The sequence below is a fragment of the Oncorhynchus nerka genome, linkage group LG22, assembly GCF_034236695.1.
Source record: "Oncorhynchus nerka isolate Pitt River linkage group LG22, Oner_Uvic_2.0, whole genome shotgun sequence".
Classification (NCBI taxonomy): domain Eukaryota; kingdom Metazoa; phylum Chordata; class Actinopteri; order Salmoniformes; family Salmonidae; genus Oncorhynchus; species Oncorhynchus nerka.
Genome location: NC_088417.1, coordinates 88591285 through 88605686, shown reverse-complemented (window position 1 = coordinate 88605686; position 14402 = coordinate 88591285). Strand labels below are relative to the sequence as shown.

Genomic DNA, 14402 nt, shown 5'->3' with positions numbered 1-14402 from the left:
TATTTTAGTTTGGGGTTGAGTGGCAGAACATGGAAGGGTCAAAGCCAGGTAAAAAGATCAAAAGTAGTGGGAGGAGGTTACACAAAACAATGAAGAAAAAAAAGATCTGCCTGCACAAAAACAGGGTCCAGTACAGACATGGGGAAGGAAGCCTTCGACATCCCCTTTAACTCAGGTCATTAAATCAACATGACACTTATCTTAGCAAAACAAAGGCATCCAAAGGAGACCTGCTCGCCTGATCCACCATCCTGACTGCTGCGCTTTGGTTTAGTTTCACTTGAATCCGTGTAGGGAAACAGAATGTTTCAGTTTTTTTTTAAATCTTATTTTCAATGACTGCCTAGGAACATTGGGTTAACTGCCTATTCAGGGGCAGAACGACAGATTTGTACCTTGTCAGCTCGGGGATTTGGACATGCAACCTTTCGGTTACTAGTCCAACGCTCTAACCACTAAGCTACCCTGCCGCCCCAATGTCCCCGGGGCGGTTGAACAAACAAAGGAAACTAGGGTTCTGAAGAGAAAGGGAGACAATCACATTTCTCAATCAATTAACAAGCTCTCAATTAGGAGCACAAGGCAGAAGCACACATTAATTAGAGGGTGAAAAATATGTCAGTCCTGTATTGAGGCTTTACCTGTTTGATGGTTTGTCGGAGGGCATAGTGGGATTTCTTATCAACTTCCGGGTTAGAGTCCTGCTCCTTGAAAGCGGCAGCTCTACCCTTTAGCTCACTGCGAATGTTGCCTATAATCCATGGCTTCTGGTTGGGGTACAGTCACTGTGGGGCCGACTTCCTCGATGCACTTATTGATAAAGCCAGTGACTGATGTGGTGTACTCAATGCCAGCAGAAGACTCCCTGAACATATTCCAGTCTGTGCTAGCAAAACAGTCCTGCAGTTTAGCATCTGCTTCAACTGACTACTAAATACTTATTTTCCACCATAATTTGCAAATAAATTCATTAAAAATCCTACAATGTGATTTTCTAGATTTTTTTTCCTCATTTTGTCTGTCATAGTTGAAGTGTACCTATGATGAAAATTACAGGCCTCTCTCATCTTTTTAAGTGGGAGAACTTGCACAATTGGTGGCTGACTAAATACTTTTTTGCCCCACTGTACTTTGAAGGCGAGTTGGGCAAGTTGGAACCGGTGTTTTTCTGAATCAAATGCGCCAAATAAATTGACATTTTGGGGATATAAAGAAGCAAATTATTGAACAGAAGTACCTTTTGTGATGTTTATGGGACATTCTGGAGTGCCAACAGAAGAAGATCTTCAAAGGTAAGGCATGAATTATATCGTTATTTCTGACTTTTGTGTAGCACCTGCCAGGTTGAAATCTGATTTTCATCTATTGGTATGCTGGGCGCTGTCCTCAGATAATCGGATGGTCTGCTTTCGCCGTAAAGCCTTTTTGAAATCTGACACTGTGGCTGGATTAACAAGAAGTTCATCTTTAAACTGATGTATAACACTTGCTTTTTGAAATCTTATTATGAGTATTTCTGTTTTTGAATTTGGTGCTGCAATTTTACTGGGTGTTGTCAAATCGATCCCGCTAAAGGGATTGGAGCGCGAAGGGATCCATAAGAAGTTTAAAGTGAACTGTGTGCGCTGGTGATCAGGGGTGTATTCATTCTGCCCATTCTGTTGAAATAATATTCTTAAACGGAAGCAAACGGAATAAAACGGGGATTGAAATACCTACATTTTGTCCATTAAACTCTTGTTTTGGTTCCATAACGGAGAGGTGCTGGGTCTCCGCTAGAGACATCCTGGACACAGGCCTCAACTCTGAGTTCCAGCGCCGGCACCCCGCTCAACCAGGTATGTGCCCAGGTAGGACGCCAGGTGGCGTCCCTAGAGGGGGTGGTACTGTCACGCCCTGATGTTTCATCTGTCCTTGTGCTTGTCTCCACCCAACCTCCAGGTGTCGCCCATCTTCCCCAATTTTCCCCTGGGTATTTATACCTGTGTTTTCTGTGCCAGTTCATATTGTTTGTCAAGCTTACCAGCGTTTGTCCTGTCAGCCCCTCTCTTTTCCCAGCCTCTCTTTTTCTCATCCTCCTGGTTTTTGACCCTTGCCTTCCCTGACCCTGTTCACTAATTGGTCTTTTGACCAATTAGATCTGATGTGATTGGTCAAATGTATCAGATTTGGGATGCCTGTGTAAACGCAGCCATAGTGTTTGATAATCAAATATTCTAAATACATTCAATGAATGACAATAACAAGAGTAATTCAAAACAATGTGGCATTTACATTTTTCATGGCCAAATAATTCAAAATTGGTTGTGAAGCTTAAATAAATAAAAAATATTTAACCTTTATTTAAGATTAATTACATTACCTTAAGAAGATTTGGACATGACGCACAGAAAATGTTAATATCTTGGATATTGACTTGAATTGTTTGGTGCCACAAACACTAAAAAGTTACAATTTGGAGATAGTGGACTGGAAAACAAGACCAAAGCATGGTGTGCTGTATTACCTTGTCCATATTCTGCCTACAGGGTGAGGAAACCAATATGTAATTTTGTAATTTGGGCAAACTATGCCTTTAACTTGTTCATGAAATAGTTGAAAATATATAAATAATATGGCTAGATGAAATGTTGGTAGAAAACAGGGCCCTTAAAACTTCTTAGGGATAGGGGGCAGTATTTTCACGTCCGGATGAAAAGCGTGCCCAAAGTAAACTGCCTGTTACTCAGGCCCAGAAGCTATGGTATGCATATAATTGGTAGATTTGGAGAGAAAACAGTGAGTATAACAGAACTGATTTGGCAGGCAAAACCCAGAGGACAAACCATCCAGAGGAAAGAATTTGAGGTCATAGTATTTCCCAATGGTTTTCTATGGGAGGCCCTATTTAATAGGAACCTGGTTGCTTCCTATGGCTTCCACTAGATGTCAACAGTCTTTAGAAATTGTTTCGATGTTTTTCTTTTGAGAAATGAAGAAGTATGGCTGTTCTTTGTAAGTGTCACTCTGAAGGTCTCTAGTATTTTGGTGCGTGTGAACTGGAACGCCCTTCACGTTGTTTTTATCCGATATTGGAAACAGTTTATCCCGTCTTAAATTTGATCTATTATTTACGTTTTAGGATACCTTAGGTTGCATTAGGAACGTTGTTTGAAATGTTTGGACCAATTTTACTTATTAGATACTTTGTAGTCATGTTGGGTGAGTTGGAACCGGTGTATTTCTGAATCAAACGTGCCAAATAAATTGACATTTTGGGGATATAAAGAAGGAATTTATCGAACATTACGACCATTCATTGTGTCACTGAGACATTTGGGATTGCAAAAAGAAGAAGAACTTCAAAAGTAAGGCATTTATTATAGCGTTATTTCTGACTTTTGTGTCGCCACCTGCCTGATTGAAAATTATTTGCATGTGTTTGTATGCGGGGCGCTGTCCTCAGATAATTGCATGGTCTGCTTTCGCCGTAAAGCATTTTTGATATCTGACACTGCGGCTGGAATAACAAGAAGTTAAGCTTTATTTTGATGAATTACACTTATATTTTTATGAATCTTGAATATTGATATTTCTGTAGTTTGAATTTGGCGCACTGCAATTTCACTGGATGTTGTCAAATTGATTATGCTAAAGGGATTGGCACGCAAAGGGATCACTAACAGGTTTAAAATAAATATACACTCATCAATACACATTTAGCAAAACTTGATGCACTAACTGTAAGTTGCTCTGGATAAGAAGGTCTGCTAAATGACAAAAATGTAAAGTGTAAATGTTCAGTATTTTAGTGATGAGGTGTTATTATCGTCACACTTCCATTCTGAGACCTATCAGAATGAAACCACTCATTTGATTGAAGGTTTCAGAGGTTTCTTGGAAAAGGTATCCATTTCAAACTGTTCCTTTTCCTGAGTTGAGCAGTGGTAGTCTAAGAGTGAATTGAGCTTTGTATTTACAGAATGTCACTGCATTTATGCGCAAAATGCGCTCTACAGAAATCATTATTATTATAATTATTGTTCAGCATGTCCTTTTTTTGCATTTGTGAGAATAAGAGACAAGAGAATTATGTTTGCTTTTTCGTTATTTGTTTGACGTTTAAAATAAGTGAATAGAACTAGAATTACTAGAGCAGACATTCCATTAAGTGCACTGTCAAATTGCAGTGGTGTGAGGGGCTTTGTCCATTCTAGTTGTCCTATTTTTATGGCTCCTACATTGCTTAGAAGGAAAGTAACACAAGGTCTGTGTCTACACAGGCAGCCCATTTCTGATCTTTTTTCCACTAATTGATCTTTTGCCCAATCAAATACGTATTTTTTTTTTCTAAATGTATTTTTCAGAGCTGATTTGATTGGTCAAAAGATCAATTAGTGGAAAAAATATCAGAATTGGTCTGCCTGTGTAAATGCAGTCATAGAGGCTAGAAGGGTACTTAATGGGGCAATCAGCAGTTGAAACAATTACAACGCGTACACCCCACCCCTGCTTCTGTAAAAATATAAACGGGTGGGGCTAGACCACTCTCAAATTCATAGACAGAGCTATGGATGCAAGGGTTGAACATTATTGATATCAACATTTTACTTTAACTAGGTTTTTAGGCTATTTGGTGTTTGTTTACAAACATTGGAGTAAAAAATAAGCTTATTTAGGGTTCTGTTGGGGTACCAACAGTTGAACTTAGCTCATGAGGCATATGCTGTATTCTTCTAGAATCAATGAGTACATATCATTAATTTCTAAGTTCAAAAATGGATGTAGCAAATGCTGATTGCTCCTTTAAGTTCAAATGTACATTTCCATTTCCAAGCAGGGGATCAGATAATAGTTGACTCCTCTTGTCCAAACAAAACTCCAATCCACCCAATATGACAGTCATCACATACCAGGAGATAACTTTGAGAAAATGAAGCTGTCAGCGAGAGTGTTCAGATTTTCTAACATATAAATGAACTCAAGCTGTTGTCACAACACTTCAATATTTATTCAGTTACACAGTGACTTCTCTATCATCATGAGATTAGTTTATCATATGGGGTTAATGTGGTGCTTATCATTGCTCTATAGCACCACTATGTGGCTTTAGTGGAGAACATCTATGCCAACCAGCCAGTTGATCTTCAGACTGTTTATTTTTTTAAATGACAGATATTACAGTAAGCATGAGAGGAATGTGTAAGTGGTGGATGGCTATAAAAAATGTATTTTTTTTACTTGGAATGCCTTGATTAGAGTAATCTAGACACTGGCTCCCAGTTCCTTTTCTACACACCAATAATAAAGAATATACCGTTCCAGTCAAAGGTTTGGACACACCTACTCGTTCAAGGGTTTTTCTTTTTCTTTCTTTTTTACTATTTTCTATATTGTAGAATAATAGTGAAGACATCAAAACTATGAAATAACACATATGGAATCATGCAGTAACCAAAAAAGTGTTAAACAAATATATTTTATATTTGAGAGTCTTCAAAGTAGCCACCCTTTGCCTTGATGACAGCTTTGCACACTCTTAGCATTATCTATAACTTAAGTATGCTGTTTTATGAATACGACCCAGGAGAGTTATCAGACATTTTGGACATGAGTCACAGATGTGTGTGTTATGGCATCCTCACTGAAGACATTCTCAAATATTTTACGGAAAGAGACCCTGACCCTCTCCTTGAAGTCCTGGCCCATAAACACATACAGGACAGGGTTGAGGCAGCTGTTGACATAGGCCAGAGAGATGGCCAGGGGGTACAAATTCCAGGCTTCATGTGCCGAGGCAAACCTACCATACCCAATCACCATACCTATGGTGTGATACGGCAGCCAGCACACAAAGAATGCTGCCACCACAGCCAGAATGAGCCAGAAGGTCCTCTGAGACTTGAAGTGAGCGCTGCTCACCCTCCTGCCGATGAGCAGGTAGCAGACAGCGATGACCGTCAGAGGAACGAGGAAGCCGAGGACCAGCCTGGGAACATGGGTGGCTTTGATGGCAGAAAAGAAGCCCCTAATGTTGTTTTCGCCAAGGGGGTGTACAGAGGTGCACATAATAATTTTGTCATTGTCGACACTATCGATGGTCCCATTATGAATCATGGTGGGGAGGCTGAGGAGCAAGGCCAGGACCCAGGCCAGACCACACAGCAACCAGGCCAGGGTGATGCTCCGGTGGTTCTGGGCCAAGACAGGCAGGATGATCAGGACAAATCGGTCCAGGCTGATGAGAACCAGGGTGAAGACGCTGGCAAACATGTTGAGATACATGACAGAGGGGATAACCTTACACATAGCCTCTCCGAATGGCCAGTGTTGGTTCAATATGATTTCAACCAATGAGAAGGGTATGGAGATACAGCAGAGGAGGTCTGCTACAGCCAGGTTTACAAACCAGACAGTGTTGACTGTCCTCTTCATCTTCACTCCAGCTATCCAGATGACAAATGAGTTTCCTGGGATACCGAGGACACAGGTTATGCTGTAGATGACTATGGACAGCACCCGTATGGACTGAATTAACTGCTCTGATTGATCAGTTTGAATGAACATGTCATAATAATCCTCCAAGTACTCCTCTGAGAAATTCATGTTGTCACTAGGGGAGGAATTGTTTGATACACAATGTCACTCATTGTAAAACACACCATTTTCTAAATGTATGTTTTAACTTAACTTAGCATTGCAGTAAGGGTTCTCAGTGAGGTCATTCTTATAACCAGTCATAATTAATGTCAATGGTCTTGCTGTTTATATACCATGTGGCTGCATTAATTAACAGAATTGAAATTCAAACATTAGCACCTTCAATGTGGAAAATGTTGGTCCTTAGTTTTTATCGTCATGAAACAGAGGGGTGTCAAATCCTCTTCACAAAGTTAAACAAATATTAGAAAATAATACTATCAATTATTTTTCCCAGGTTAATTATTTAAAAGGAGCTACGTAAGAGCACACCTAAAATTCAACTGAACATTTATATCAAACTCACCTCTTCCTTCAGGTCTCTGTTCTGATTTTGTCACTTCTCTTTAAGGTGTTTTGTTTTTCAGGGATAGAACGTGGCAGGGAGGGACTAAATCGATGGGACGGAAAGTGACAGAATGTCAAAGAAAGAAGAAGTATTGAAAGTACCTACTGGACACACCACATCATTTCAACGTAGATAATTGGGTAATATTTGGTTGAGACATTGAGACGACAACCAAGTCAAAAAGACAGGCAAAAGTTAGCTGAATGTTCAATGAGTTATTACTATGCATTCAACCATCTAAATGCACAACATTTTGATATTTGATTTATTTATACAATATATTATGTTATCCCTGTGCTTCATCTAATAGCAGAACCAAACTACCTGGATTGCAGTTGAGATTACATTAAAAGTACATGCTGAAAGTAATCAAAGCCATTTGAGATTGTGCACAGATTATTACAGCACTTGTGAAGATCTCCACAGACCTGCCTCAACCTATGCATGCCATCTTATACTCAAAATGTGGCCATGGATGTGCTACTCATTTTAAGGCTGAATGTTACATTTGTTTGTAAAATAGCCTTAACTTTTGGCTATTTACTGTATTACAAAGTAATATTGTGTTTGGTTGACAACGCAACCAAATATCAACATTTAAAGGAGACGTAGCCTACTGTTTGGATAGTTTAATCTGAACCACTGGCTTGATCCCATTCATTAACTTTATTAAATGTTTGGTTTGAATGTGACTACAACATTTCATTTGTTAACATGTCGACAAGTTATTAGGCTATTTATTGTATTCCAAAAGGGATATGGAATTGTGTCTACACAACCAAATATCAATATTTGAAGGAGATGTATCTCATTTGATATGCAGTGGTGTAAAGTACTTTAAAGTACTACTTAAGTCGTTTTGGGGGGGTATCTGTACTTTACTTTACTATTTATATTTTTGCAAACTTTTACTTTTACTTCACTACATTCCTAAAGAAAATGATATACTTTTTACTCCATACATTTTCCCTGATACCCAAAAGTATTTTTTTATGCTTAGCAGGAAAAGAAAATTGTCCAATTTACACACTAATCAAGAGAAGATCCTTGTTTAATCCCTACTGTCTCTGATCTGGCGGACTCAAAGACTCAGGAAACGCAAATGCTTTGTTTGTAAATCAGGTCAGAGTGTTTGAGTGTGCCCCTGGTTATCCGTAAATTAAAAATATTAGCTTAATATAGGGAATGTGAAACAATTTTTATTTTTACTTTTACTTTTGATAATTTGTATATTTTAGCAATTACATCTACTTTTGATACTAAAGTATATTTTAAACCAAATAGTTTTAGACTTTTACTCCAGAAGTATTTTACTGGGTGACTTACTTGAGTTTTGTTATTAAGATATCTTTACTTTTTCTCAAGTATGACAATTGGGTACTTTTTATGTGACAAAACAAGCAAGTACAGTGTAGGAAATCATTGCAAACCATCTAAAACCTGATTTATCTTTTCAATAACCCAAAATATTGTATTTTCAGCTGTTTGAAGCTGGCGTATAAAACCGAAAGTTAAAAGAAGCAAAAACTTAATTTAAGAATGGGAACCATAGAAATTTCTAGGTGAATTTGGTTGGGTCTCCCAAAAATATACATATTGCAGCTTTAAAAAAAAGTTTGAATGAATTTAGTCCTATTCTTTAACCTAGACTTTTGGTGGAGATGAAGGCCTATGATTTCCTAATCCGGCCCTGGATACATCTCCTTCAATAGTTGATAGTTGGCTGCAATGACAACTAAACACAATCCAATATCACTAAATATCATTACATTTGAAATCAACCAGAGCTTGAAACCCGAGGCCTATTGTCTGTTTAGTTCAATTCTGGTTTGAATTGAAACAAGAGCTGTTGATGACTTTAAAAAATCTATTAGCATAATTGATGAGATATGAGTGATAAAGTATGGTCACATTTTATTTGCACTTTAAAACCTATCCTTAAGAATGACTTCGATAGCAACAGTGAATCTATTTAGGTGCTACGCAAGAGTTCACCTAAAATTCAACTGAATATTTGCATCAAACTCAACTGTTCTTTCAGGTCTCTGTTCTGATTTTGTCACTTATCTTAAAGGTTTTTGTTTCAGTGGAAGAATGTGATAGGGAGGGGCAAAAATCTATGGGACGTACGTGACAAAATGAGTAATAAAGTTCAAGAAAGAAGAAGTATTGAAAGTACCCAGTCGGCAAACCACAATTTCAACATGGATAATTATCACATTTTAGGAAAGACCCAGATGCAGACAAAGTAAATAGTGAAGTAAGTAATAAGTAAGTAAGTAATACAAGTGTATTACTAGAACAGGGGGCAGGTAAAACGACAGGTCAAGCAGAGGTCAGTAATCAAGATCAGAGTCCATAAGGTACACAACAGCAGGCGGTCTCAGGGCAGGCAGAGGTCAATAATTCAGTGTGGTGGGGCAAGGTACAGGACAGCAGGCAGAATGGTCAAAACTAGAAAACAGGAACTTTAGAAAAGCCAGGAGCAAGGGGGAACAAAACAAACTGGCAACAGACAAACAGAGAACCCAGGTATAAATACACAGGGGATAATGATGGGAGATGGGAGACACCTGATCAAATCAAATCAAATGTTATTTGTCACATACACATGGTTAGCAGATGTTAATGCGAGTGTAGCGAAATGCTTGCGCTTCTAGTTCCGACAATGCAGTAATAACCAACAAGTAATCTAACTAACAATTCCAAAACTACTGTCTTATACACAGTGTAAGGGGATAAAGAATATGTACATAAGGATATATGAATGAGTGATGGTACAGAGCAGCATAGGCAAGATACAGTAGATGGTATCGAGTACAGTATATACATATGAGATGAGTATGTAAACAAAGTGGCATAGTTAAAGTGGCTAGTGATACATGTATTACATAAGGATGCAGTAGATGATATAGAGTACAGTATATACGTATGCATATGAGATTAATAATGTAGGGTATGTAAACATTATATTAGGTAGCATTGTTTAAAGTGGCTAGTGATATATTTTACATCATTTCCCATCAATTCCCATTATTAAAGTGGCTGGAGTTGAGTCAGTGTCAGTGTGTTGGCAGCAGCCACTCAATGTTAGTGGTGGCTGTTTAACAGTCTGATGGCCTTGAGATAGAAGCTGTTTTTCAGTCTCTCGGTCCCAGCTTTGATGCACCTGTACTGACCTCGCCTTCTGGATGATAGCGGGGTGAACAGGCAGTGGCTCGGGTGGTTGTTGTCCTTGATGATCTTTATGGCCTTCCTGTGACATCGGGTGGTGTAGGTGTCCTGGAGGGCAGGTAGTTTGCCCCCGGTGATGCGTTGTGCAGACCTCACTACCCTCTGGAGAGCCTTACGGTTGTGGGCGGAGCAGTTGCCGTACCAGGCGGTGATACAGCCCGCCAGGATGCTCTCGATTGTGCATCTGTAGATGGGAGTGGAGACAAGCACAAAGACAGGTGAAATACAGTGCCTTGCGAAAGTATTCGGCCCCCTTGACTTTGCGACCTTTTGCCACATTTCAGGCGTCAAACATAAAGATATAAAACTGTATTTTTTTGTGAAGAATCAACAACAAGTGGGACACAATCATGAAGTGGAACGACATTTATTGGATATTTCAAACTTTTTTAACAAATCAAAAACTGAAAAATTGGGCGTGCAAAATTATTCAGCCCCTTTACTTTCAGTGCAGCAAACTCTCTCCAGAAGTTCAGTGAGGATCTCTGAATGATCCAATGTTGACCTAAATGACTAATGATGATAAATACAATCCACCTGTGTGTAATCAAGTCTCCGTATAAATGCACCTGCACTGTGATAGTCTCAGAGGTCCGTTAAAAGCGCAGAGAGCATCATGAAGAACAAGAAACACACCAGGCAGGTCCGAGATACTGTTGTGAAGAAGTTTAAAGCCGGATTTGGATACAAAAATATTTCCCAAGCTTTAAACATCCCAAGGAGCACTGTGCAAGCGATAATATTGAAATGGAAGGAGTATCAGACCACTGCAAATCTACCAAGACCTGGCCGTCCCTCTAAACCTTCAGCTCATACAAGGAGAAGACTGATCAGAGATGCAGCCAAGAGGCCCATGATCACTCTGGATGAACTGCAGAGATCTACAGCTGAGGTGGGAGACTCTGTCCATAGGACAACAATCAGTCGTATATTGCACAAATCTGGCCTTTATGGAAGAGTGGCAAGAAGAAAGCCATTTCTTAAAGATATCCATAAAAAGTGTCGTTTAAAGTTTGCCACAAGCCACCTGGGAGACACACCAAACATGTGGAAGAAGGTGCTCTGGTCAGATGAAACCAAAATTGAACTTTTTGGCAACAATGCAAAACGTTATGTTTGGCGTAAAAGCAACACAGCTCATCACCCTGAACACACTATCCCCACTGTCAAACATGGTGGTGGCAGCATCATGGTTTGGGCCTGCTTTTCTTCAGCAGGGACAGGAAAGATGGTTAAAATTGATGGGAAGATGGATGGAGCCAAATACAGAACCATTCTGGAAGAAAACCTGATGGAGTCTGCAAAAGACCTGAGACTGGGACGGAGATTTGTCTTCCAACAAGACAATGATCCAAAACATAAAGCAAAATCTACAATGGAATGGTTCAAAAATAAACATATCCAGGTGTTAGAATGGCCAAGTCAAAGTCCAGACCGGAATCCAATCGAGAATCTGTGGAAAGAACTGAAAACTGCTGTTCACAAATGCTCTCCATCCAACCTCAATGAGCTCGAGCTGTTTTGCAAGGAGGAATGGGAAAAAATTTCAGTCTCTCGATGTGCAAAACTGATAGAGACATACCCCAAGCGACTTACAGCTGTAATTGCAGCAAAAGGTGGCGCTACAAAGTATTAACTTAAGGGGGCTGAATAATTTTGCACGCCCAATTTTTCAGTTTTTGATTTGTTAAAAAAGTTTGAAATATCCAATAAATGTGGTTCCACTTCATGATTGTGTCCCACTTGTTGTTGATTCTTCACAAAAAAATACAGTTTTATATCTTTATGTTTGAAGCCTGAAATGTGGCAAAAGGTCGCAAAGTTCAAGGGGGCCGAATACTTTCGCAAGGCACTGTAGCTCAGGGTGTGACAGGTAATACTTGGTTGAGACATTGATTAATGAGATTACAAACTATACACACCAACTCAAAAAGTTTACTGAATTTCCAATGTGTTATGATTATGATTTCATCCATCTAAATGCAAAACCAAATTCTAATGAAAAAACAATGTCTGTTTTGCGATTTAGTTGTCAGCCAAATGTCTATCACTGCGCTTTCAACCATCTCCACAGACCTGCCTTGACCTCTGAATGCTATCTTTTACATGCCACTTTATAGGATTACATAAGAAGAAATGTATAGTTTTGTTAACATTTCGACAAGTTATTAGGCTATTTATTGTAATCCAAAAGTGATACTGAATTTTGTCTACACAATCAAATATCAATATTTGAAGGAGATGAATTTTCTGCTTGGATAGTTCCATCTGTGCCACTGAATTAGTCTGGCTTTAATTCTAGTTTGTCTACAAATTAATCCCTTTGATTAATCACTCTGGATGAGAGTGTTTACTAAAACGTAAGAAACTAACGTGTGTGGTTTGGCTGGAGCAAGAAGTTAAGTTAGCCCTGAATATTATAGATAGATGAATACACATTTAGCTAAATTTAGGGAAATGTTTAGTCTTAGTGAGGATGTGTTCCCATCATCACAATTCCACTTTGAGGAATGTGAGAATAAAACCACTAATATTAATAAACAACAATGCATGTGAAAAGTTTCAGATGTGTCTGGGAAAATATAATATATAATATAATTTTTTCTAAAAAAGGAACTAACATTTTAGAGGTCTATCACTTCTCCACTCAGAAAAAGGAACTAACATTTTCCAGGACACCTCAAACTTTTCACGTGCATTTCGATATATTCAAATGAATGGTTTTATTCTCACAAGCCTCAGAGTGGAACACATCCTTACTAAGACTGAACATCTATCAAATCAAATCAAATGTAATTTGTCACATGCACCGAATACAACACCTTACAGTGAAATTCATAATTACAAGCCCTTAACTAGCAATGCAGTTTTAAGAAAATCAAAAAAAAAAAAAAGTTAGAGATAAGAATAACAAATAATTAAAGAGCAGCAGTAAATAACAATAGCGGGTCTATATACAGGGGGTACAGAGTCAATGTCAATGTGCGGGGGCACCGGTGTCGAGGTAATTGAGGTAATATGTACATGTAGGTAGAGTTATTAAAGTGACTATGCATGGACAATAACAGAGAGTAGCAGCAGCGTTCCAGAGGGGGGGGGGGTGCAAATAGTCTGGGTAGCCATTTGATCAGCTGTTCATGAGTCTTATGGCTTGGGGTAGAAACTATTTAGGAGCCTCTTGGACCTAGACGTGGCGCTCCAGGACTGCTTGTGTTCTTGGGCACAGGGACTATGGTGGTCTGCTTGAAACATGTTTGTATTACAGACCCAGACAGGGAGAGGTTGAAAATGTCAGTGAAGACACTTGCCAGTTGGTCAGAGCATGCTCGGAGTAATCTGTCTGGCCCTGCGGCCTTGTGAATGTTGACCTGTTTCAAGGTCTTACTCACTTCGGCTGCGGAGAGTGTGATCACACAGTCGTCTGGAACAGCTGATGCTCTCATGCATGTTGTAGTGTTACTTGCCTAGAAGTGAGCATAGAAGTTATTTAGCTCATCTTGTAGGCTTGTGTCACTGGGCAGCTCTCGGCTGTGCTTCCCTTTGTAGTCTGTAATAGTTTGCAAGCCCTGCCACATCCGATGAGCGTCGGAGCCGATGTAGTACGATTCGATTTTAGTCCTGTATTGAGGCTTTACCTGTTTGATGGTTTGTCGGAGGGCATAGTGGGATTTCTTATCAACTTCCGGGTTAGAGTCCTGCTCCTTGAAAGTGGCAGCTCTACCCTTTAGCTCACTGCGAATGTTGCCTATAATCCATGGCTTCTGGTTGGGGTACAGTCACTGTGGGGCCGACTTCCTCGATGCACTTATTGATAAAGCCAGTGACTGATGTGGTGTACTCAATGCCAGCAGAAGACTCCCTGAACATATTCCAGTCTGTGCTAGCAAAACAGTCCTGCAGTTTAGCATCTGCTTCAACTGACTACTAAATACTTATTTTCCACCATAATTTGCAAATAAATTCATTAAAAATCCTACAATGTGATTTTCTGGATTTTTTTTCTCATTTTGTCTGTCATAGTTGAAGTGTACCTATGATGAAAATTACAGGCCTCGCTCACCTTTTTAAGTGGGAGAACTTGCACAATTGGTGGCTGACTAAATACTTTTTTGCCCCACTGTAATCTCTGGTATACAGCATC

The 14402-nt window shown here is 39.3% G+C and overlaps 1 protein-coding gene across 1 annotated transcript; it reads right to left on the bottom strand.

Annotated features, from left to right (window-relative positions):
* Nucleotides 1–5119: 5119 nt before the first annotated feature.
* Nucleotides 5120–7083, bottom strand: LOC115104748 (C3a anaphylatoxin chemotactic receptor-like). The gene is made up of 2 exons (XM_029626097.2): nucleotides 6986–7083; nucleotides 5120–6592 (listed from the first exon to the last, which is right to left on the bottom strand). The coding sequence occupies exon 2, from the start codon at nucleotides 6583–6585 to the stop codon at nucleotides 5575–5577; it is 1011 nt and encodes a 336-aa protein (XP_029481957.1). The 5' UTR covers nucleotides 6586–6592; nucleotides 6986–7083; the 3' UTR covers nucleotides 5120–5574.
* Nucleotides 7084–14402: the final 7319 nt, after the last annotated feature.